General features: G+C 42.8%; 1 protein-coding gene across 3 annotated transcripts in view; it reads right to left on the reverse strand.

Annotated features, from left to right (window-relative positions):
- The window catches only part of LOC124616008 (hemicentin-2-like), a 1,911,634-nt gene that overhangs the window by 413,147 nt on the left and 1,472,597 nt on the right, over window positions 1-25,890 (reverse strand). For all 3 annotated transcript variants that reach the window (XM_047144221.1, XM_047144219.1, XM_047144220.1), the window contains one exon: window positions 13,044-13,205. In XM_047144221.1, the coding sequence (XP_047000177.1) occupies window positions 13,044-13,205 (162 nt within the window). The remainder of the gene's footprint in view (window positions 1-13,043; window positions 13,206-25,890) is intronic.

Genomic DNA, 25,890 nt, shown 5'->3' on the forward strand with positions numbered 1-25,890 from the left:
CAGAGTTCTAGTATCGTCGTATTTGATGTCATGATTATACACGAGACAGTGTGTGGCGACTGATTTGCTTGGTTGTTTTGGTCGCGTCCATCTCAGATGTCCGTTGCAACTTTCTTTGACTCTTCACACAGTCCGTCCCAAATATGTAGTGCCACACACGGGTGGAATAATCTGCACAGTAGGTACTATATTTTTGAAGTTATGGGCCAAAGCAGTATAATAATAAACGTCATATTGCAGTATTTATAGACGACCTTTGAACGTCAGCAGCACTCAGGATGGCCACACCAAGAACTTGGAGCCTATTACACAGGATCCAAACGTATAAGGCACCTGATACCCGCTGTCGTTTCGGCCTGGCAACATCCTACGTATCTAATTTCGGGTTTTCACCGTCTTTACCATTCGCCGTGATAAATAATGTGTACGACAGGGTTGTCGTCGTTCAGGTCGTCCATAGTAACGACACTCCATATCTCTCAACTGCACTGGACCAAAATGCAAGTACGCTATGCAATCAAAAGTATACTGACATCCCCCATAAAAATATATTTTCCATATTAGGTGCATTGTGCTGCCACCTACTGCCAAGTACTCCACATCAGCGACCTCAGTTCGGTTCGGTTGTTTGGGGAAGGAGACCAGACAGCGAGGTCATCGGTCTCATCGGATTAGGAAAGGAAGTCGGCCGTGCACTTTCAAAGGGACCATCCCGGCACTTGCCTGGAGCGATTTAGGGAAATCACGGAAAACCTAAATCAGGATGGCCAGACGCGGGATTGAACCGTCGTCCTCCCGAATGCGAGTCCAGTGTCTAACCACTGCGCCACCTCGCTCGGTCAGCGACCTCAAACTTGTGTCATACTCCTTTTCGTGAGATTTCCACACTCATAAACAGCCCTATGTCCACTGTTTCCAATGTCATAGTGACGTGGAAAAGTGAGGGGACACGTACAGCACAAAAGCGTACAGGCCGACATCGTCTGTTGACTGACAGAGACCGCCGACGGTTGAAAAGGGTCGTAATGAGTAATAGGCAGACATCTATCCAGACCATCACACAGGAATTCCAAACTGCATCAGGATACACTGCAAGTACTATGACAGTTAGGTGGAAGACGAGAAAGCTTGGATATCATGGTAGAGCGGCTGCTTATAAGCCACACATCACGCCGGTAAATGCCAAACGACACCTCGCTTGGTGTAAGGAGCGTAAAAATTGGACGACTGAACTGTGGAAAAAGGTAGTGTGGTGTGACGAATCACGCTATACAATATGGCAATCCGATGTCAGGGTGTGGGTATGGCTAATGCCCGGTGAACGCCATCTGGTAGCCTGTGTAGTGCCAACATTATAATTCGGAGGCGGTGGTATTATAGTGTGATCGTGTTTTTCATGGAGGTGGCTTGCACCCCTTGTTTTGTGTGGCACTATCGCAGCACGGGCCTACATTGATGTTTTAAGCACCTTCTTGCTTCCCACTGTTGAAGAGCAATTCTGGGATGGCGAATGCATCTTTCAACACGATTGAGCACCTGTTGATAATGCACAGCCTGTGTCGGATTGGTTACACGACAATAATATCCCTGTAATGAACTGGCCTGCACAGAGTCCTGACCTGAATCCTATAGAACACATTTGGGATGTTTTGGAACACCGACTTCGGGCCAGGTCTGACCGACCGACATCGATACCTCTCCTCAGTGCAGCACTCCGCGAAGAATGGGCTGCCATTCAGGTGGGCCAACACCAATGTGGTTACACGACAGTAACATCCCTGTGATAGACTTGCCTGCACAGGAAAGGAGTTGGTGCTGAACCGCATCAAGTCAATCACAAGAATGATGACACAAAAAAACGCTTGGCAGTAATACGACCTTGCAGAGCACTCATGGGGCCCTTGGAATACCGCGATATGGCTCCCCAAATCATCACTGGACCTACACCATGTTTCACGCTTTGGTCGGAAACTTGTTTAGAAGTTTGAAATAGTGTAAAACAAGAGTCATCCGACCAAATGACGTTATTTGCTGACAGCCATTGCGAATGCGACAGTCAGTTCTGCAACGACGTTTGGAGCCGTCGTTCTGTTATTTTTATGACAATTCTCGTTGCAGATCGTCTATCACGATCTGTCAACACACATTCTCGTCCGCGATGACGTTTCTTCGTTTTCCCTGTATGTGGTTTAAATCTAGGATATGGTGTTGTTTGAAACACCAAACAATTCGTTTTTTTGTTACGGAAGGACTCACCATAGGAGTCCAACATTTTCCTCGCGTTCGAATTCGCTTAGCTCCGGCATAATCCACTCACAATTACAAAGATCACTGTTCTGACCAATACTGAGACTTCCAGCACACTGAGGATGCTGCATAGGTCCCATTCTTGGTCAAATATAAGAGCATAGACTGCTAGCATCTGCATTTATGTTGAAGCAAGCATTGTTCGCGATATTTCCATATTTTTGATATACACGTCACCCACCCGTTCACGGAATAAAATAAATTGAAAAGCTGGTATAATGTCGGCGTTCAACTAAAGGTCAGTTACGGTTTGCTTGCGTTCGAGTCGCACGTCTTGCAATATACATCATTCTTTAACAGAAATTGAAAGCTGAAACGAAATTAAAAATATTGTTATTCAGAGCGAATGAAGCTTAATTTTCTCTCTCGAAGAATCAAGTTTTTCTTTCATACGTTCATACGGTTTGCAAGCTTACTGTAGTCCATTTGTTCTACATCTTATAGTGACTTCACCTGCGACGTATTGTTAACATAAATCCGGTAAAAATCATGTGTTCATCCATTCGACTGTGACCATGCAGGCATGATTTGGAAAAGAACGAAAGAGAAATCCAGCAAACAGTAGCTTAACTCTTGACGTATATAGTGGACGGAAAACACAGGCTAAGACAAAAATCACAGCGTCTGCACAGAGGATAAAAAACATGTCATTCTATTTCGTAGATATCCTTTTCTCCCTCAGAAAGGCAATATAGGAACTAAGTGACAGCTTATAAAAATATAGATAACAGACTATTCGAACTCACACACATTCAATGTGAATTTGACGTGGGTTTTTCACCAATTCTTTTTGTATTTCTTTTCACTTTCTTCTTGGTCCTCTCTGAAGAGCTTTGACTGTGTTTGTGAAGCGGCGAATTTTATACAGCACGCAGTTTTCTCTTACACCATACTGCATAAATAAATCAACAGCTAAATTATTAAAGCGTATGTGATATTCGAACCTGGCTGGGATTGGAACATGCTTCTTACATCAATTGCCCAGTAACCCAGTAAGCAACAATATTCCTCCTTTAATACATCTACAACGGACTTACAAACTCCTCAAGTTTCGAAAACAATTGTGTTGTGAGCTTGTCATAAGAAAATAAAATTTTCACATTTTCGAGTTTTCTAAGCTATCCATCAGGCTCGAAACCCACCTGCGTCATGACATTTGACGTGCATTTTGTTCACATAAACTCTTACCATGGGCTGTTTTAGAGTGGTCCCCGACAAGTATTCTCGTCGAGATCGGTGGATCAACAGCTCTGGCATCTCCTTGTAACATGCTTACTGCGTGCCATGTACAGAACTCCATGGCGCTGAGTTATAGTATTTCGTTTGGTCTGTAATCGGTGGTAGCAACAAGAGCGGAGTCTGTTCTATTTAATTACGTTCTGTTAATTTCGTAATATTTAATGAAAAAGAAATAAATGAAAGCGTAGAAGACGTAATACAACTTTCTTCACTAAACGAAGTCCATATTACACTACTGGCCATTGAAATCGCTACACCACGAAGATGACGTGCTACAAACGTGAAATATAACCGACAGGAAGAAGATACTGTGATATGCAAATGATTAACTATTCAGAGCATTCACACAACGTTGGTGCCGGTGGCGACACCTACAACGTGCTGACATGAGGAAAGTTTCCAACCGATTTCTCACACACAAACAGCAATTGACCGGCGTTGCCTGGTGAAACGTTGTTGTGATGCCTCGTGTAAGGAAGAGAAATGCGTACCATCACGTTTCCGACTTTGACAAAGATCGGATTGTAGCCCATCGCGATTGCGGTTTATCGTATCGCGACATTGCTGCTCGCGTTGGTCGAGATCCAATGACAGCGGCCTCGTATCACTAGCAGTCGAGATGACAGGCATCTTATCCGCATGGCTGTAACGGATCGTGCAGCCACGTCTCAATCCCTGAGTCAACAGATGGGGACGTTTGCAAAACAATAACCATCTACAGGAACAGTTCGACGACGTTTGCAGCAGCATGGACTATCAGCTCGGAGGCCACGGCTGCGGTTACCCTTGACGCTGCATCACAGACAGGAGCGCCTGCGATTGTGTACTCAACGACGAACCTGGGTGCACGAATGGCAAAACGTCATTTTTTTGGATAAATCCAGGTTCTGTTTACAGCATCATGATGGTCGCATCCGTGTTTGGCGACATCGCCGTGAACGTACATTGGAAGCGTGTATCCGTCATCGCCATACTGGCGTATCACCCGGCGTGATGGTATGGGGTGCCATTGGTTACACGTCTCGGTCACCTATTGCTCGCATTAACGGCACTTTGAACAGTGGACGTTACATTTCAAATGTGTTACGACCCATGGCTCTACCCTTCATTCGATCCCTGCGAAACCCTACATTTCAGCAGGATAATGTACGACCGCATGTTGCAGGTCCCGTATGGGTCTTTCTGGATACAGAAAATGTTCGACTGCTGCCCTGGCCAGCACATTCTCCAGATCTCTCGTCAATTGAAAAAGTCTGGTCAATGGTGGCCGAGCAACCGGCTCGTCACAATACGGCAGTCACTACTCTTGATGAACTGTGGTATCGTGTTGAAGCTACATGGGCAGCTGTACATGTACACGTCATTCGAGTTTTGTTCGACTCAATACCCAGGCGTATCAAGGCCGTTGTTACGGCCAGAGGTGGTTGTTCTGGGTACTGATTTCTCAGGATCTACGCACCGAAATTGCGTGAAAATGTAATCACATGTCAGTTCAAGTGTAATACATTTGTGCAACGAATACCCGTTTATCATCTGCATTTCTTCTTGCCAAAATATGCAAAGGAGACAAACCTTCAAGTTTTATTGTACAGACTGGTCTTTTCTGGAAGTCAGCTGAACAAGATTGAGGTTCACTCTTAAGGAGGCGAAACTATCATCTTCTACTTTCACATTGAAGAATTTCAGTTGCTAGACTACACTAATTATCTAATCATCTAATACACGAAATTTAGTTATGAATGTTCCTTTGTTTCAAATTGTTTTATGTTCATTGCTTGCACACGTTGTTCAATAGCCTACTTTCAAAGCATTGGAATAATAGGACACATGTTTGTCAAAGTGACTTGTTGGAATCGACTTATCTCAGATATACACACTTACATATCTCAGTAAAAGCAATTGTTCAGGGACGGAACTCTAAACTTTTATCACTTCAGCCGGCCGGAGTGGCCGTGCGGTTCTAGGCGCTACAGTCTGGAACCACGGGACCGTTGCGGTCGCAGGTTCGAAACCTGCCTCTGGCAGGGATGTGTGTGATGTTCTTAGGTTAGTTAGGTTTAAGTAGTTCTAAGTTCTAGGGGACTGATGACCTGAGAAGTTAAGTCCCATAGTGCTCAGAGCCATTTTTATCACTTCACACCAAGTTTATAAATGTGTTTCCATAAAGATGGCGAGTAAACCTGTACAAAGTATCACTGCTTTATCTCTTCTGATCTGTGTCATTTAAAAGAGTGACTATCTGCTTCATCTTACCCTATTCTTAGTTACACTCCTGGAAATTGAAATAAGAACACCGTGAATTCATTGACCCAGGAAGGGGAAACTTTATTGACACATTCCTGGGGTCAGATACATCACATGATCACACTGACAGAACCACAGGCACATAGACACAGGCAACAGAGCATGCACAATGTCGGCACTACTACAGTGTATATCCACCTTTCGCAGCAATGCAGGCTGCTATTCTCCCATGGAGACGATCGTAGAGATGCTGGATGTAGTCCTGTGGAACGGCTTGCCATGCCATTTCCACCTGGCGCCTCAGTTGGACCAGCGTTCGTGCTGGACGTGCAGACCGCGTGAGACGACGCTTCATCCAGTCCCAAACATGCTCAATGGGGGACAGATCCGGAGATCTTGCTGGCCAGGGTAGTTGACTTACACCTTCTAGAGCACGTTGGGTGGCACGGGATACATGCGAACGTGCATTGTCCTGTTGGAACAGCAAGTTCCCTTGCCGGTCTAGGAATGGTAGAACGATGGGTTCGATGACGGTTTGGATGTACTGTGCACTATTCAGTGTCCCCTCGACGATCACCAGGCCAGTGTAGGAGATCGCTCCCCACACCATGATGCCGGGTGTTGGCCCTGTGTGACTCAGTCGTATGCAGTCCTGATTGTGGCGCTCACCTGCACGGCGCCAAACACGCATACGACCATCATTGGCACCAAGGCAGAAGCGACTCTCATCGCTGAAGACGACACGTCTCCATTCGTCCCTCCATTCACGCCTGTCGCGACACCACTGGAGGCGGGCTGCACGATGTTGGGGCGTGAGCGGAAGACGGCCTAACGGTGTGCGGGACCGTAGCCCAGCTTCATCGAGACGGTTGCGAATGGTCCTCGCCGATACCCCAGGAGCAACAGCGTCCCTAATTTGCTGGGAAGTGGCGGTGCGGTCCCCTACGGCACTGCGTAGGATCCTACGGTCTTGGCGTGCATCCGTGCGTCGCTGCGGTCCGGTCCCAGATCGACGGGCACGTGCACCTTCCGCCGACCACTGGCGACAACATCGATGTACTGTGGAGACCTCACGCCCCACGTGTTGAGCAATTCGGCGGTACGTCCACCCGGCCTCCCGCATGCCCCCTATACGCCCTCGCTCAAAGTCCGTCAACTGCACATACGGTTCACGTCCACGCTGTCGCGGCATGCTACCAGTGTTAAAGACTGCGATGGAGCTCCGTATGCCACGGCAAACTGGCTGACACTGACGGCGGCGGTGCACAAATGCTGCGCAGCTAGCGCCATTCGACGGCCAACACCGCGGTTCCTGGTGTGTCCGCTGTGCCGTGCGTGTGATCATTGCTTGTACAGCCCTCTCGCAGTGTCCGGAGTAAGTATGGTGGGTCTGACACACCGGTGTCAATGTGTTCTTTTTTCCATTTCCAGGAGTGTATATTAGCCTCGTTCACGCATCACTGACAGGTAAACACTACTTCCGTAACAACTTTCATATAACGTCACCTGGAAATGCGGAACACTGCGCTATCAAAGCCAGAAATCTGCAAAATCCAGGTTTCAGTATTGTTATCTCCTCTCTGGAAAAGTCCTTCCTGTTTCGTCAGACTTCGTGTCAACATTCTACGGTTTCTGTTCGCAAAGCTATAGTTTTGCTGCCGCAGCTCACGCTGCTGCACCACATGGAACAGTACGTCGTTACAAGTTTCGAAGGCAGCTTCCTCTTCCACGAACACGAAGCCTCGCGGCACACAGCTGGAAGTTTGCTGTTCTATTTCGATGTGAACTAGTGGATAGTACATGCACGTCAGGCGAGTTGTAGTACATGTGACTCACGTACGAACAACAAAATTCCATCCTCGGCCACGGAGTTACGACCTACTTGCATTTACAATGTTGTATCCACCTTCTTTCTGCTTACGTCTTCTTTGCTGTAACTTTTGTTCTCCACAGTGCGTTAGTATTTAATTGAAAACCGGTTCTATTTCAAGACAGGTTCAAGATATCGAAAAGAGATTTTCGACGTATCATAGCACGCAGAAGGGCACGTAATTTTTCTAGCGTGGCAATAGTAGTAAAGTCGTCTGGTATGATTAATTGGGCGACCCCGACGGGCGGACTAAGCCTCCTGATTGAAAAGGTTTTACGTATCTTTCGCTCACATTGGTACCACTGCTTCGCGAATTGTGAGAATTGTGTGTTAAGTGTATCTGATGCTTGTTGATGACTGTATTGTGTGTGTGTGTGTGTGTGTGTGTGTGTGTGTGTGTGTTTTGTCCTGTCTGCGTTGTATGATGATGAGAGATGGGAGAGTGTGAAATCCGATGCCGGCACACAGCCTACTCTTCGCGAACGAGCGAGGCGGTGCAGTGGTTAGCACACTAAACACGCATAGTGGAGCAGGTTTTCCGTAATTTCCCTAAACTGCTCCAGCCAAACGCTCACGAATAGCACTAAGGGGGTAGCTGAGTTAATATCCCCATGGAACGATCGTATCACCATCAACAGTGTCACATGCTCATACTCCATGAGACATCTCTCCTTTTCCAGAAGGGTGATGCCAACAGCGAGTGGCGTGTCCAGGAAATTACCCATCAAACTACCGGTTATGCCTGACGTTGCTTAATTTCGTCGATCTGACTGGAAGCGGTTTATTCAACGAAGCTAGATCATTTACTATATCGTGGTTAACCTGCTTAACTCTTTTACCAACCGATATTTTGAAGCAAAAACCGGTCTGTTTTTTTAAACAGCATTCGAAATATAGTACAAGTAAATGATAGACAGCACTACATAAAATGTGTTTTGTGAAAATATTAATTGCAATTATACAAAGATAAGTGTGCAACAGAAGAAGAATTCCCGTCGATAACTGAAAACTATGGAATTATAATACATTTAATACAAAACTACACTTAGTGTGTGCAAAATTATCTTACATCAAAACAGATATAACAGTTCTGCCTAAAAAATAATTTGTAGGCCTAAGTATGTAACAATAAAATAAAACTACTTTGGAATATGAAGAAGAAATCAATAGTTCTTTGCATATTCATGGGCTTTCGTCACAGCTGCACACTTATTTGGTACTGAATCCACAAGCTTTTGTAAATGGTTTTGACCATTCATTCAATAAAGCAGCTCAAATTGATCCTTGTTTGAGTAGTTTCAGCGACGTACGCGCCGACCGCTGCATCCCAGAGGCGTTCTGGCTTGGACGCTCCAAAATACTTTTTCTTTTGGTTTTAAGGACCAGAGATGTGTTTCGAACCACATGTGTTTCGAAACGTTGTCCTGCTGAAGTACCCAATACGTGGTATATTTTGTCTCCCATGTGGAACCACATTCCTTTCTAAAATGTCACTGTACAGGAAACGATACATTTTGCTTTCTACTTGGACTAGATGAACAACTCCCCGTGTGGAAAAATATCCTCATACCGTAACGCTGCCGCCACCAGGTTTAACGGTAGCTAATGCGTTTTTCTGGTCACATTGGTTTTTTGGTCCACGTATGTATTGCATCAGAAACGATACATTACTTTTACTGTCATCCCCTCACAGAACCGTAGACCAACCTGTAGCAATCCAAGATTGTTGTTTCTATGCAAACTCTGTCCTGGCCTTTGTAATAGGACTGGTTGGAGGGTAGCTAATGAATGCTTCGATACCACTAAATGTTTAGCAGATTGTGTGTTACCCAATTCACAATATGTAATGGACAAAAGTTAAAAATTATGGTTTTCCTTACTTCTATCATAAAATTAAACTGTTTGGTGCACTTATACACTAAATGAAGATCATTAACATTATGTCATATCATTTAACTGTAATTAACAGACAGTTACAATTAGTTAGAAAATCTGATGTTGTGAATTAATATATCGCCTTAAATTTCAGCGACATTTATAATTGCATTCTCGTGATTGCATTATTACACTCCCATAGAAATGTTAGGAGATATATCTGTGCTGTAATTAAACCAGTAATTAATTAGCAAAAATCGGAAATTTCAGCTTATCTATAAACAAAATTTTGAAACATTTTGCAGTCATCTGATGTATTTAGCATGGCTTGTGCACTTCAAGTCTCATGTCAATACAGAAAAACCAATTAGATCAGTTGTAATTAACTTTTTCACTAAGAATTCTCGAACTTTCTGATGTAAGAACTATTGATTTTCAGTCAGTTTGATACTACGAAATTATCATACAGACCTTTAACATGAAATCCCGTTTTGGCATTTTGTACGGTAGCTCAGTTAATGTTAGGAATAAAATCAAACGTGAAATCATCATGCAATTAATGATTTGATGTTAGGTATTGCGATTGTTACTTCATAACCAAATTCCCATGCAAAAGTCCAAATAACGATATTTATAAATGTATTCAGAAGGGATCATCACTTATTGTCTTTAAAACCGTATTAAACTTCGTTGAAAAACATTAACTTATCATTATAAACCAGTAAATGTATTTTTTTATAACAGGTGACAGAACATACATTGTTAAGATAGGGTATATATTGAGAGGTCCAAAGCACTTGAAGTTAATCGCCATTTGGCTGGTCTAATGACGGAAAGACTGTAAGAGTTGCTGTTTTGTCAGTCATTTTGGTAGAAAACAATTTGTGTGTGAACATCTTTGTGTATGCTTACGGAAAATACAGTTGCTGTTGGAAGGATTCATCAGTCTGTTGGAAAACATTATTTCAACATCCAGTTTTCACAACGTCCGAAATCCAGGCAAATCTGCAATATACATCCCCTAATGGTCTTTATTGGTGCAAGAGATTCGACGGTTCAAAGCAAAATATTCCACTGCAAAACTGCATCACTTCCATACTACGATGAATCTCTCGTAATGAGAAGTATTGTAGCCAGAACTGCAGAACTGGAGTAACATCAGACCTTCCTATCTTGTGAAATCATGAGTGATTCACGCTCTAATCATCTACCACTAAAGTCACCTGCTAGAAGTCGACGTTTTACAGTAGACACAGCTACGTTCAGCTCATGATGCTGTTCCAGACTACCCGTAATTTGTGGATCCATTTGTCTTGGATCAGTAGCCGACTGTTTGTTAACAATTCTGTGCTTCCTCCTTGTTGTTTTTCGAGGACGACCTGATCTAGGATAATAGGCTACTGATCTGTCCTGCTTTTGCCGTCGACTCCGGACACTTATTAGTTCTATTATACCCCACAGACTCTATCCATGCTAGACTCACAGTTTTCTTTCTTCAAAGCATTCAGAACAGCTTGTCTCACATCACCCGAGTAGTCTCTGTGTTTTGGAAAATTCCTAGGTCTCCTTATAAACATAGGAACACTGTCGGAATGCCTAAGTAGCAACAGTTAATTAATACCGTAAGAACGAAGCAAATTACGAAACATTTTTGACCTAAAGGATTATAAACCTACATTATTATAGTAAGATCCAGTTTGATTTCTAGATATGTAACCAAAGCGGCGCGAAGCTCTTGATGAAGTGACACAGCTATAAACGTTGTTCTGTTGTGACTGTATGCAAACAGTACTGTCAACATTACACCACAGCTACAAAATACGTCAGAGCTCTACTATGAACCAGTACCACATCCTTGACACATTTCCCCTAGTCCACGATGATGCCAAAGAAGCTGCTGTCCTTTGACGTTTTCCGATGTCCTGCGTCCATCTCACAGGGCGCAGTTGTACTCCAGATGAGGACGAACAGTCTTAGTGTATGCAGTCTCTCTAGTATGTAAGTTGCGTCTACTTAGCATTCTGCCAATGATAAAGTCTTTCATTCGTCTCCCCTACAACATTTTCTATGTGATGGCATCAGTTAACTATTTTCCGTGCGTTTGTTTGACGGTGTACTACGAGCTGTCCTTCAGACACGCACGCAGATCTGAATGAACAGATACTGTTACGATCTACACCAGTATATAGTATAAGAAACGTATTCGTAATTACGAATACGATTAAGTGACAGCTCCACAATTTATTAGTGACATGTGAAAATTTGTGCTAGACCCACACTCGAGACCAGATTTCCCGTTTTACTGGAGCGGTCGCATTAACCACTTCGGCCATCCAATCGCGCCTCCTTGACCGACTGTGCGTGGCCACAGGGCGCCGTATGAAAGTTTGGTCAGCCCGGCAGGTGTGTTCGGGTTGTCGAAGATATTAAGATGACCACTCGCATAAAGTGGGAGATCTGGTTTCGTGTTACGTTGTGGCACAAATTTTCGTATGTCATTAATAGACTACGAACACGTTTCTTTTCAGGTCTAGTTAAATTGTTCGTAATTGTAATACCTAGGTATGTACGAGGGTTATTCCAAAAGTAAGGTCCGATCGGCCGTGAAATGGAAACGACTATGAAAATCCGATAAAGCTTTGCACAGATGTGTTGGGTAGTGTCTCTAGTATAACCCCAGTTAGCATCACGTCGCTCTTCTCATTTCTGAGCTCGCAGTGAGTGCGTAAAGATGTCTAGAAAATAGTGTCTGCCGCCAAGTACGAGGGCCTGGTGAGAAATTTCGCCTGAAGCTATGCAGCCAACATTACATAACTGTCGTGCTGTTTCGTCTTCACGACAATTCTCAGCCGCATTCTGCAGGGGCAATGAAGATGCTCCTGCATCGTTTTCAAATGGAAATGTTAGATTACCCACAATACAGTCCGCAATTGTCTCCCCCTGAGTTTCATCTCTGGTCACATGAACCGCTGTCTTTGAAGACAACATTTTGACACAGACGACGAGGTGTAGGCCAGCGTGGAGAATTGGCGGAAAGCACTGGCGGCTGCCTTCTATGATGAGGCTATTGAAAAGTTGGTACAACGCTATGACAAAAGTCTAAGTCAGGACGGCGACTACGTAGAGAAGTAGCTGAAAGGTGTAGCTAATTGTTACAAGTAAAACATTTCTGATGTTCACTGTGGTTTCAATTTGGCAATCAATCGGACCTTACTTTTGGAATAACCCTCGTAGATGAAGCGACAACCTCCAAATTTATGTGTTTTAACGTGTAAACCAAATTTAACGTAATTTTTTGAGTGCTCCTGTGGAGGAGAGCACAGTTTTCGTTGCTTAGACTTAGTTGCCACTTTTTGTCCCGTGCATATATATTTATTAAAATTCTGCGTTTAGAAATTGTGAAAAGCCTTCTGGAAATCTAGAAATTAGGAACCGGCTTCAGATTCCCTGTCGACAGAAGCCAGCAGGATAACGCGACAAGTTGATAAGCAGTGTTGGCGGTACTCACCTGGCACTCGTAGGTGCCGTTGTCCCTCTTCTGCACGTACTTGATCTGCAGCGTCCAGTCGTCGGAGCCCTCTGCGTGCAGCACCTGGAAGCGCTCGTCGTTGGTGTAGGTGAACAGCCCCGACGTCAGAATGTGCCAGTCGCGTCGCCGCACCCACGAGATCTGCAGCACAGCGGAAAGCAACCAGCTGCGATCACCACTCTATTCTCACACAGCAAGCACCAGATAATTCTCTTCACTTCAGGATAGCTTTGAGAGGCCGTCAAAAGATGTGTACAAGATCTTTAATAATGAATAAATCCGCTCCAGTTGTACTTGACAAATCCTCCCTTTGGATTAACTCGTACGCACAATCCGAGTTTTAGGATACAAATCACATCTCCAGGTGCTCGAGTGCGTTCGAGGAAGTAGTACCGGTCGTGTAGAAAATCCAGCACGGGTTCTCGCATGATGCTTGAAAAATTATCTGGATTTTTTACGTGCCTGGTGCCACTTTCTCGTATGCAATCAAGCACCTGAAGATCGGATTTACATCCTGAAACCCGGGTTGTCTATACGATTTTATCCAGATAAAGGCTTTACCAGGTGCAGCTGTAGTGATTTATTAATCATCAAAAATTTACCAATAGCTGTTGATGTCCCGCAAAGAGTAAACTATTTGTGTAAGACCCAAAGAAATGGTTGCTATCGATGTAAAAAATAAAATCCTATTGATGAACTGCCATAGCATTCGCAACGAAGCACCAGAGATTGAAGCAGTCGTAAAAAGCCATGGAACTCATATGAAGGTACAGCAAACTGGCTACAACCAGAAAACGAAAGCAGTGAAATCTGTGTTGGAAGTCTGATGGTGTGTATTGTGACGCAGGTTTACTTTGTTAGTTTAAATGACTGGGGCTGTCTGGGCATAAACAGTTGTCAGCATCGATTTTATTCATTAATAACAATACAATTCAGTTAACCAGAGGGCTCCTGATAGCAAAAATCACAACATTATTTCTAGAGCTGAAATCAACAAATAAATATCAACTTTACATCTTTCATCAAATGCAAACTCGATAAACTTCTCGACACTTAAATCAGTATGTCTTTACAGTAAAAAGGACAACAAAATGTAAACTGACAATCCTACAACTAAATAACTATTGGAAGGAACAATAATGAACTGAGGTAGCTAGGCTCAGTCTCAGGACACACTTTCCAAGTAAAATGGAAATGAGAGCTGATATAAGACACCCAAAAATTAATACTAATTCCGCCAATCGATAACAGGTAGCAAGAAATAGACATAATAATAGACAAAGACAAATAGCCATGGGTGACTGTTCCATCGCTTTTTGGTAGACTATTGTATATGTGATCACACAAGCCACTGGTCTTCACGAACCATTTATCGGCTATTACACTATCATCAGAAACAAACAAAAATATGTGATGCAGCGAAATTTTGTAGCATCAAAGATTTAAAGGCCGGCCGGAGTGGCCGAGCGGTTAAAGGCGCTACAGTCTGGAACCGCACGACCGCTACGGTCGCAGGTTCGAATCCTGCCTCGGGGATGGATGTGTGTGATGTCCTTAGGTTAGTTAGGTTTAAGTAGTTCTAAGTTCTAGGGGACTTATGACCACAGCAGTTGAGTCCCATAGTGTTCAGAGCCATTTGAACCATTTTTTGAAAGATTTAAAATGTATCTATAGAGTCTTTCTTTCAAAAATTCAGTCTTGATCACATCACGTATGCTTCAAGAATATAGGTGACCGGTTTCGGTAATATCACATGACCATTATCAGACCTGTACTTTAATTTAGAAAGTAATAGAAACCTTACTAGAATGACAATAAAATATGACAAAATGCTTATAAGGAGAAAATACAATAAGACTTGTTATACCCATGGCAACCTTCGAAGATGATAGGTGGATCACTCTTCTCAGCTACTGCGATGTCAACTGGTGGCAGCAAGTGACGGGCATACGCTTAAATACGAAGATGCTCCGCCTACCTCTTCTCCCTCTACCTCACGTCAACCAATCAGTGTAAAACAGGTTCACATAATCGTCAAAACGTAAAAAAGAACAAAGTACAATAATAACGTAAAAATAGTTATGTATAAAATATCTCTTTACAACCATGGAACTACATAAATATTGTATAAAATATCAATTAAAAGCTTTAAAAATAACTGTATAGACGATGTATACTCAGTGTGCCCTCTATGGGCTAAGGTGGTACTACCACGCTTAAATGAGTATACAAAATGAAGAGAGATGACAATTCAAAAGAAGTATGTCGAAATTGTAACTGGGAACGTTCTTCTTCACTAGACAAGGAAGGTTAAAGGTTACATCTGCACTTCAGTGAAGATATGATCACAGATTCGATTGTGCACATCTATGCTCCCCCCCTCCCCCCCATCCCGGTTTCTTAATATGAGTTAAATTCCTTACACGAGCTGTAATAGAAATTTTACACGTAAAAGACTCTTTGAGTTATGCAGTAACAAACGAAACCATTATTCAAGCTAGTGAGTAGCATCTATAAAATTCTGCACGTATCATTCATACAATTCCGAAAATAGCGAGGGCAGACGAATACAACATCCATCTTTCAACCACTTGACATAAAAGTTTTCTGGGTGCAGAGCTGCGACGTACTGAAAAATGTCATTGGGTGAATAAAACAGACATTTTGGCCGCCGTTGCTGTGACCTTCCTTTGGGATTACCGGAGCCACTGGAAGGCCGCTTCAACTGTAGCCGAAGCGTCGATTTTATTCAGCCAGAGACATTTTGTGACACGAAGCTCTCTGAAGCCATAAAACTTTCCTGCTGACTGACTCTGACTGCGGGATTCTGCGCAATTGTATCTTACAATCTGCCTCATCACCCATGCATCCAAGTCGCTGACTAGAATTATATACAGAAGAACTGAAAAGAAAACTGAGGAAGCGTTAACTGACGCTAAGTTTAGCTTTGGGGAATCGAAAGGTGCTAATGAAAGGAAAGTTTAATAAATGTCAAGAAATTTTCACGAGATATGTCAACAAATAAGAAATGTTCATCAATCTAAAAAGGTGATATGTTGTTTGAAATCCGCAGAAAAATAGCTGTACTATGTTTGACGGTGAATTCCGTCTCTGTCTCTGCCAGAGTACTTATATTGAACACGAACTCACTACCTCATAACCAAACAAAAGGGGCATAAGTACTCTGACAGAGGCACAGACAGAATTCACCACCAAACATACGTTTTTAACTTGAGCACGAACTCACTGAGAAAGTAGCTCTTGTGACTTCTTATGACATGCAACAACTGCAAACAATACGGCAGACTAAAGCTGTCTAAATCTTACAACAAGGCCGAAAAACACACTTCAGACAATGATTCTACAGCAAAACTAGATATGGAATATAACATTCCCCCAAGAACATTTTGTGACAAACCTGCACACTGCACTGACGGGTCACCGCTGGTACGGTGTACTGAATCAACATACTTGTCGCATACGATACTCGGCATAAAATTTAGTTAGATATTTTTGTGTTGCTAGTAGGCAAGGTGTCTCTCTTTAAAACCAGAGTGTGCGAATTTTTGCCCGCTGTTTAAGGTAACGTACTTTGCTCTGTATTCACAGGTGACGTGGGAAATTGAAGCTAGAAAATTGTTAATGAAGTAATGTAAAAATATTTAATATGCCTGTAATGTTACGGAATAGGTTAGAAGACTTGATATCGATTGAATACAAAAATTCCACATTCGCACTTTCGAAATGGAAAAGTTGAACAAAGAGCATTGTTGTAGAAGAAGACAACATGGAGAAATAACTGGATGTGAACCTAGAAAGACAGGCTAAGATATTTTCTCTTTCCTTTGTAGGTCTGAAGTATACTCGATTACGATGTAGCCATCATATCGTATATTTTCAGAGATTCTCAAATTTCTTGACGTCCTAAAAGCATTTGGCTTGTTAACACACCAAAGCTTAGCAACAAAAATACGATGTTATGGGGTAGGAACTGAAATTTGTGACTGGAGTGGAGGTTTTTTGTTAGGGAGGATGGCAGCATTACCATCTTGAATGGACAATCATCACTGGATGTTTAACTAATTTCAGATGTTTCTCCAAGAAGTGTGTTGGAGCCTTTTGTGTACTTTCTGTTCGTTAACGACTTGCCGGACAGTAATAACTCAAACTTAATGATCTGGTAGACCATATTAAGCCAAACTTTTAGCAAGTGATGCAGTTATCAATAAACGACAGTCATCAGAGAAACGAATAAGTCAACTGTTGCCAGTAGCAGCCTGTAATAATTTGTAGGAACATGAAGCGAAATGGTGATACACACTCAGACATAGTCAAAGTGGGGTAGACTGTAGTTCACTGGCTGGATATTGAGAAAATGCAATCATATACTAAGACTGTGATTAAAACAGTTGAGTGACTAATTCTAGAATCTTTTCGAAATGGGAGGACCCATACCATATAGGACTTGGAGGAGATACTGAATGTATACAAAGAAGGTAAGCACCACTGGTAACAAGTTTACTTGCAACAGAGGAGACAGTCATGGAGGTGCTTAAAAACCTGAACTGGGACACGCAATTATCTCTCAGTACATTACAGGCAATCAGTTTCCTAAATGAGTTTGAGATCATTGCAAACTTTTGTGAATAAAGCTGTTTACGTTGCCTTATATTCCTTAACTTATAACGAAGTTACGACTATTCATCATCAGATCAAAATTTATGTAAAACAACGTAAACTTTGGTCTAGACGGCAATGCCTGGAACACATTATAAGTAACGTAACATAAGCAGTCTAGAAGATTTTATTCAGAGAAAAATCCGTGAAACCCTATGCACAAAGCTACAACACCCACAGTAAGTGTGGACTATAAGAACATACCGCAACCTCCTACGTATCGTTCTAATAGTGGCCGTGAGGAGAAAATTACCCTACTTAGATGCATTTCACAAAGAACTCCGTCGACGATACATAGCTGTATGAAATACTTTCGAAACTAATTCGCTGACTGCGAATTCTTAGACATCAAGTCTCTGTAACTCCATCTTTATACAGACAGTTACGGGACCTCGGCTGTTCAGTATAAAATGTCGAATCAAAACACCTCCAGGCGACTAAATTCCCATTTTGTTATTTTACTGAGCAACCAGTTTAAACATTACATTGCGTCATCATCAGCCCCCCCCCCCCCCCCCCCCGCGATCCCATCGCTGTGTCAGAAACATGGATCGCTGTGTCAAAAAACTACACGTGCCACTCACTGAATGTTGGCCCCTATTTTCACTGGACCAGAGTTGCGATTCTTGCCACATGTCGGTCAGGGGACCTGAAGAGGTGTAATGTAGCGCTGAAACTGGTTGCTCAATAAAATAAGAAATGGAAATTGAGACGACTGAAAGTGTTTTGATTCGACATGTTATTTCCTTTGACACATACTGTATTAGATGTATTTCTACTACCCAACAGTGCCGATAAACATTTTTGACGGACGGAGAGCATTCGCGGATAGCCGAAATGGCTAAAGTCACCGCTCGCGATAAGAAAAAAATCAGGGTTCGAATATCATTAAGGCGCAGATTTTAATATGCCACTATTCAGCAGCAGACCTATACCTAACAAAGCTGATATCAAGGAATGCGCAGTCAGCGAATTAATTTCCAAAAGCTTAGACTAATCATAGAGCACGATGATGCGTTTAAGAAACTCTTCTAGGGGTTCCATACTCCAATACGTGTTACAGTGGAAAACACTCTTTGTGATGCACTTCACAGATGTAAATGTAGAAGCACAAATTTTTTGTGGCGTTCGCTGAGTGGTACAGTGTGACTTTCCCTTCAATATTTCCAGAGCTCTCTCCATCTCATCGGAAATTACCTGCGAGTCGCACACTTTCAATTTCTCCCTTTTCTAAATCGTTCTCCGCTTCTTTTCGACAGGCCGGGAGTGAATATCACATCAAAACTCGCAGAAAATTTACCGCCGCGAGTTAGTGCCCCCGGAGGCGAAGAGGCGCCATAGAGATAGGCAGCATGACAGATGAGTGCGCCGAGAACACTTTGGCCGCCGCTGGCGGAGATCACAGGCGGGCCGAACAAATGGCGAGCACACAAAGGCGGCGCCGGAAATTACGCGGCTTTCTCAGGTGGCGAGACAGGCGCCGCGCCGGCCGCTCCTAAGCTGCAAGCAACTCGCTTATCCGACGAGTCCAGCCCGCCACCAACGTCACAACTTCCACGATTTATTATTTTGAAGTAGTTGTCGCGAACCATGTGTTGTACAAGGGGGCATCCAGAGTTCCAGAAATTTGACCTCTGCGTGCAAATGGTTACGAGGTCGGTGAAATACCGCCATAGTCACGCCGCTGAAAGAACGCCGCTGACCTCTCACGCACTTGGAGCACATTTTGTAAAGGGGACACTGTGGCACCAGTGCGAGCTCTGGAATCCCTAATGATCGCTATCGTGATGGTACCGCGTTGCCACCTTTACAACTCGCACGTGATTGTAGTATATTCTCACAAGGAACCCAAGACCATGATTTTACGGCATTCGACGCTCCACATATTTATTATCTACCATGCACCCACAATACTGGCTGCTAATGGCAACAGAGGGCGCAACTGGAGGTATCCAATGGTGAACATACCGTGAGGCCACGAAGCGTGCTTGGACTGCTTAGAAACAAGTAACTCATAACAGTGCTACAGCGCTAGTGCTGTTGATGATACAAAGCGGAATAATGGCAACGATAAACAAAACAGACTTTGGGTTATATCTACAACAGCTGCCGATTTTGATATTTCGTCAGAAAGGAACCCAAGAAATTTCACAGCGTGAGAAAGAAGTGGCAGATGAAATATTAGCGCTCCTGCAAGATGAGTCAGTGAAGTGTATGGTATCGTATGCACTCGACTGTGCGGGCGAAGTACATGAGGAGTACAATGACGACCACGTGCTTTACAAGTGAGACTGATACTGAAACAGTTGTCGAGCCATCGAGCCATGTACTTCATCATCTTTGTCGGACACATAGCCACAAATCCCGTCTCCAGTGAAACGTAGTGAAGGTCAGTCTTTGTCCAAGAAGATATTAAATATACTTCCGTCCATGGGAGATCATCCGCAGCATAGTAAAAAACAAAATTACGAACAGATTTCGAATACGTCTTCAGGAGTATGACTGTGCAATGCATAAGAAAAACTACGGATATTCAAATGAGGACAAGGAGGACTTGTCACAAAAATGGGCGTTCGCTCGTTTCAAGGATTCTCTATACAATTCACAGGATGCGCATAATAATGATGATGATGATGATGATTGGTTTGTGGGGCGCTCAACTCCGCGGTCATCAGCGCCCGTACAAAGTCCCAATTTTTTCACAGTCCAATTTTTTACGCAGTCCAGTCTAGCCACTGTCACGAATGATGATGATGAAATGATGAGGACAACAAAAACACCCAGTCCCCGGGCAGAGGAAATTCCCAACCCAACCGGGAATCGAACCCGCGACCCCGTGATCCGATGTGCATCATAATATCTTACTATGTCGTGCACATCAAACTGCGTGTTACATAGATTACAGGGGTTTCAAGGGAAACAATGGATGGCTGCATAACTTCAAGAAGTGCTACAGAATCGTAAGGCGTAAGGTAAGGAAATTTCAAACAAAGCACCAACTTGACGATGCACAGCAAAGTGCATAGAAGCCCGAAAATTTGTAGCTGAGATAAACAAATTTAATCCATAGTTCAGTCAGGAATTTTTTTTCGACTCCGGACAATTGGAATAATGCATATTAATGGAACCGTGCAAAGCAGAAGTACCAGGAAAGTTGTGTTGAGACCAAGTAACATCAATGCCTTAACACATTCGTATACAATTACGCCGACTGTTAATCTGGATGGTAAATTGGCTGAAAAGTTAATTATTGACGTTCGATTCTTTCTGGTGTACGTGATCTTGCAAGGGCAACGGGGAATATTTATGTCGCAGCAATCTACTGTGGGAAAATAGGCGTAAGAAAACTACAATTATGGTTAGAGCTCTGCTTTTGGGCAATAGCTGGTCAAAATAACTTGCTTTTGCTTGATTTCTGGCTTCCGTATAAAAATCATACTCCTTTAAACTTTTCCTTCTGAAGAATATGTGACATTGCAGTTCATATCAGCTGGAATCACTGAACAAATTCAGCCTCTGTATATTTGTTTTTTCCCTTGTCTACAAAACATATTACCGCACTACCTGCAGCTAGTTCTTAAAGGACAGCCAGTTGCTCGATAAGCTCCACGACACACTGTTCTGCATTCTGTTGCATACTATCACATTCCATCAGTCGTAATCACCCGGTTACACCAATAATATTCCATATGTATTCATAAGGAGTGGATACCTAGCTGAAAGACCTGCATGGTTTGAAACTCCCAAGGATTTCGCCATCCGTACTGATGGTGCGATGTTTTGTGATAATTGCGATGCGTCATTTTCCTTTCGGTGTTCATGGTGCAAGTTAATGTTTTGTTTTGAACATTTCTTCAATGTGGACGATGTCCGTTTTGTGAAGTGTAATACATACATCCCGCAGAAGGTTGATCTCTGCACCTTCCGGGAACTCACTTTCTGTCGCCCACCTGATGCTCTTGGTCATTCATTATATAATATACGATGCTATTTTGACTAAGAAAAGGATTACGGTGGGACCCTTGTCCCTTTGTCGAAAAGCGTCGACCAAGTAGCTGCTGATCTGAAAGCTTGAACGACCTCTCCGAAGAAAATAACGAGGGACAAGTGTTCTGGAGATCAACAGGAAGCAAATGCTACTGTTTCGACCCCAAGAAGTACCAAAGTGGAATGACGAAACTGGATAATTTTCCAGAAGACTCAGTTTTGCAGTATGTACTTGTGTATGATTAATACACGCGGAAAGAATATCCCACCGGTAGGAAGCTACTTCTCTCACTACGAGGTGCTGAAATGTTTTTCAGAGAAAAAAAACAGCCTTCAGTGGTACTAAAGAAGACAGGATTTTGATGGAAAAAGTTTTCTGAGAGAAGAGTTCTGTCTGAAAGATAGGATTTTCTTGCCTGGAAATGCCTTTTTTGAGGGAAGTATCTAAGTGCAAGCATAGTGAAATCTACGAACTTCTAGCATGCTGGAATAGCAGTAGGTCAGCAATTCTTGTTAATCAGTACAACGAAAAACCAGTCCAAAATTGCCAGTTTCACTTTTTTTATTCACTCCATAACTATTTCCGGGCCAGAACTCTTTTTCAAATCATCGTAACATAGTGAAGAATGGTATTTCCGAAGATGCAAAAATAATGTCAAAAATGTGCAAATGAGTAGTTACAGCGTATACAGATAACTCAGTTATCAGAATTGGCTGGAAGAAACATGAAAACATATTCGCCATTGCAGGCCGACTGCGTGGACTGATGACACTGTACGAGGAACAATGAGAGCTCCAGTTGGAGAAGGAGGGCGCCTCATTCCGTTTCACGTTAGGACAATCGGTGGGTTCGCTCAAACTCCTTTCATGTTGTTTACGTCAAAGACTTCTGCGCACTTCCACGAGAAAATGACAGTAACGAAATATAAAGATAAAAAAAAAAAACAGGAAATGACTGCAACATTGGATAATGCATCACGGCACTTCGTTCGGTCAAACAAGTCCACTACATGCAGCAGCAGGCAGTGACACAGCATGGCGATTTGGCTAGCGAAGAACGGCATAGACTAGACAGACAGACAGACAGAAGAATCACTGTAAATCGTGAAAAAGCATAAATCAAGTAGTATTATTTACTAAACTGCTAACATTGCAGAAGGAAATGCTCACAGAGCGTTGCAGTTTCCACCATATCACTGCCATTTCATTACAGTAGAATTAGTGTTCGGTGGCAGGAGGAACAAGACTTTTGGTCAGGTGATTACAGGGTTATAAATACAAAATCAATTGGAGTAATGCAGGAGTAGGTTTAATAATGAACAAAAAAATATAAGTGCGGGTTAGCTACTACAAACAGCATAGTGAACGCATTATTGTGGCCAAGACAGACACAAAGCCCATGCCTACTACAGTAGTACAAGTTTACATGCCAACTAGCTCTGCAGATGATGAAGAAATTGATGAAATGTATGACGAGATAAAATAAATTATTCAGGTAGTGAAGGGAGACGAAAATTTAATAGTCATGGGTGACTGGAATTCGTCAGTAGGAAAAGGGAGAGAAGGAAACATAGAAGGTGAATATGGATTGGGGGGAAGAAATGAAAGAGGAAGCCGCCTTGTAGAATTTTGCACAGAGCATAACTTAATCATAGCTAACACTTGGTTCAGGAATCATGTAAGAAGGTTGTATACCTGGAAGAATCCTGGAGGTACTAAAAGGTGTCAGATAGTTACATAATGGTAAGACAGAGATTTAGGAACCAGGTTTTAAATTGTTAGACATTTACAGGGGCGGATGTGGATTCTGACTGAAGAAACTGCAAAAAGGCGGGAATTTAAGGAGATGGGACCTGGATAAACTGAAAGAACCAGAGGTTGTAGAGAGTTTCAGGGAGAGCATAAGGGAACAATTGACAGGAATGGGGGAAAGAAATACAGTAGAAGAAGAATGGGTAGCTTTGAGGGATGAAGTAGTGAAGGCAGCAGACGATCAAAAGACGAGGGCTAATAGAAATCTTTGGGTAACAGAAGAAATATTGAATTTAATTGACGAAAGGAGAAAATATAAAAATGCAGTAAATGAAGCAGGCAAAAAGGAATACAAACGTCTGAAAAATGAGATCGACAGGAAGTGCAAAATGGCTAAGCAGGGACGGCTAGAGGACAAATATAAGGATGTAGAGGCTTGTCTCACTAGGGGTAAGATAGATACTGCCTACAGGAAAATTAAAGAGACCTTTGGAGAGAAGAGAACCACTTGTATGAATATCAAGAGCTCAGATGGCAACCCAGTTCTAAGCAAACAAGGGAAGGCAGAAAGGTGGAAGGAGTATATAGAGGGTTTATACAAGGGCGATGAACTTGAGGACAATATTATGGAAATGGAAGAGGATGTAGATGAAGAAGAAATGGGAGATAAGATACTGCGTGAAGAGTTTGACAGAGCACTGAAAGACCTGAGTCGAAACAAGGCCCCGGGAGTAGACAACATTCCATTAGAACTACTGATGGCCTTGGGAGAGCCAGTCATGACAAAACTCTACCATCTGGTGAGCAAGATGTATGAGACAGGCGAAATACTCACAGACTTCAAGAAGAATATAATTATTCCAATCCCAAAGAAAGCAGGTGTTGACAGATGTGAAAATTACCGAACTATCAGTTTAATAAGTCACAGCTGCAAAATACTAACGCGAATTCTTTACAGTCGAATGGAAAAACTGGTAGAAGCGGACCTCGGGAAGATCAGTTTGGATTCCGTAGAAATATTGGAGCACGTGAGGCAATACTAACCTTACGACTTATCTTAGAAGAAAGATTAAGAAAAGGCAAACCTACGATTCTAGCATTTGTAGACTTAGAGAAAGCTTTTGACAACGTTAACTGGAATACTCTCTTTCAAATTCTGAAGGTGGCAGGGGTAAAATACAGGGAGCGAAAGGCTATTTACAATTTGTACAGAAACCAGATGGCAGTTATAAGAGTTGAGGGGCACGAAAGGGAAGCAGTGGTTGGGAAAGGAGTGAGACAGGGTTGTAGCCTCTCCCCGATGTTATTCAATCTGTATATTGAGCAAGCAGTAAAAGAAACAAAAGAAAAATTCGGAGTAGGTATTAAAATTCATGGAGAAGAAGTAAAAACTTTGAGGTTCGCCGATGACATTGTAATTCTGTCAGAGACAGCAAAGGACTTGGAAGAGCAGTCGAACGGAATGGACAGTGTCTTGAAAGGAGGATATAAGATGAACATCAACAAAAGCAAAACGAGGATAATGGAATGTAGTCAAATTAAATCGGGTGATGCTGAGGGGATTAGATTAGGAAATGAGACACTTAAAGTAGTAAAGGAGTTTTGGTATTTAGGGAGTGAAATAACTGATGATGGTCGAAGTAGAGAGGATATAAAATGTAGACTGGCAATGGCAAGGAAATCGCTTCTGAAGAAGAGAAATTTGTTAACATCGAGTATAGATTTAAGTGTCAGGAAGTCGTTTCTGAAAGTATTTGTATGGAGTGTAGCCATGTATGGAAGTGAAACATGGACGATAACCAGTTTGGACAAGAAGAGAACAGAAGCTTTCGAAATGTGGTGCTACAGAAGAATGCTGAAGATAAGGTGGGTAGATCACGTAACTAATGAGAAGGTATTGAATAGGATTGGGGAGAAGAGAAGTTTGTGGCATAACTTGACTAGAAGAAGGAATCGGTTGGTAGGACATGTTTTGAGGCATCAAGGGATCACAAATTTAGCATTGGAGGGCAGCGTGGAGAGCAAAAATCGTAGAGGGAGACCAAGAGATCAATACACTGAACAGATTCAGAAGGATGTAGGTTGCAGTAGGTACTGGGAGATGAAGAAGCTTGCACAGGATAGGGTAGCATGAAGAGCTGCATCAAACCAGTCTCAGGACTGAAGACCACAACAACAACAACAGAATTAGTGTGGGCTCCAGTGAAATCATATCTACTGAGCAACGCTACGCGCTGTTCACAGCCAACTGCCCAACACTACAATGGCGAATATTACAACAATGCACACCAGCCACAGACTGCACACAGCACAGCCAGTGATTTTCATAAAGAGCGCTACATGGCGTTGCCAATAAAAAAACTAGACAGCCTACTTACAAACGATGTCAAATTTTTTGCGCCTGAGACAT

Source organism: Schistocerca americana, chromosome 5 (genome assembly GCF_021461395.2).
Source record: "Schistocerca americana isolate TAMUIC-IGC-003095 chromosome 5, iqSchAmer2.1, whole genome shotgun sequence".
Classification (NCBI taxonomy): Eukaryota; Metazoa; Arthropoda; class Insecta; order Orthoptera; family Acrididae; genus Schistocerca; species Schistocerca americana.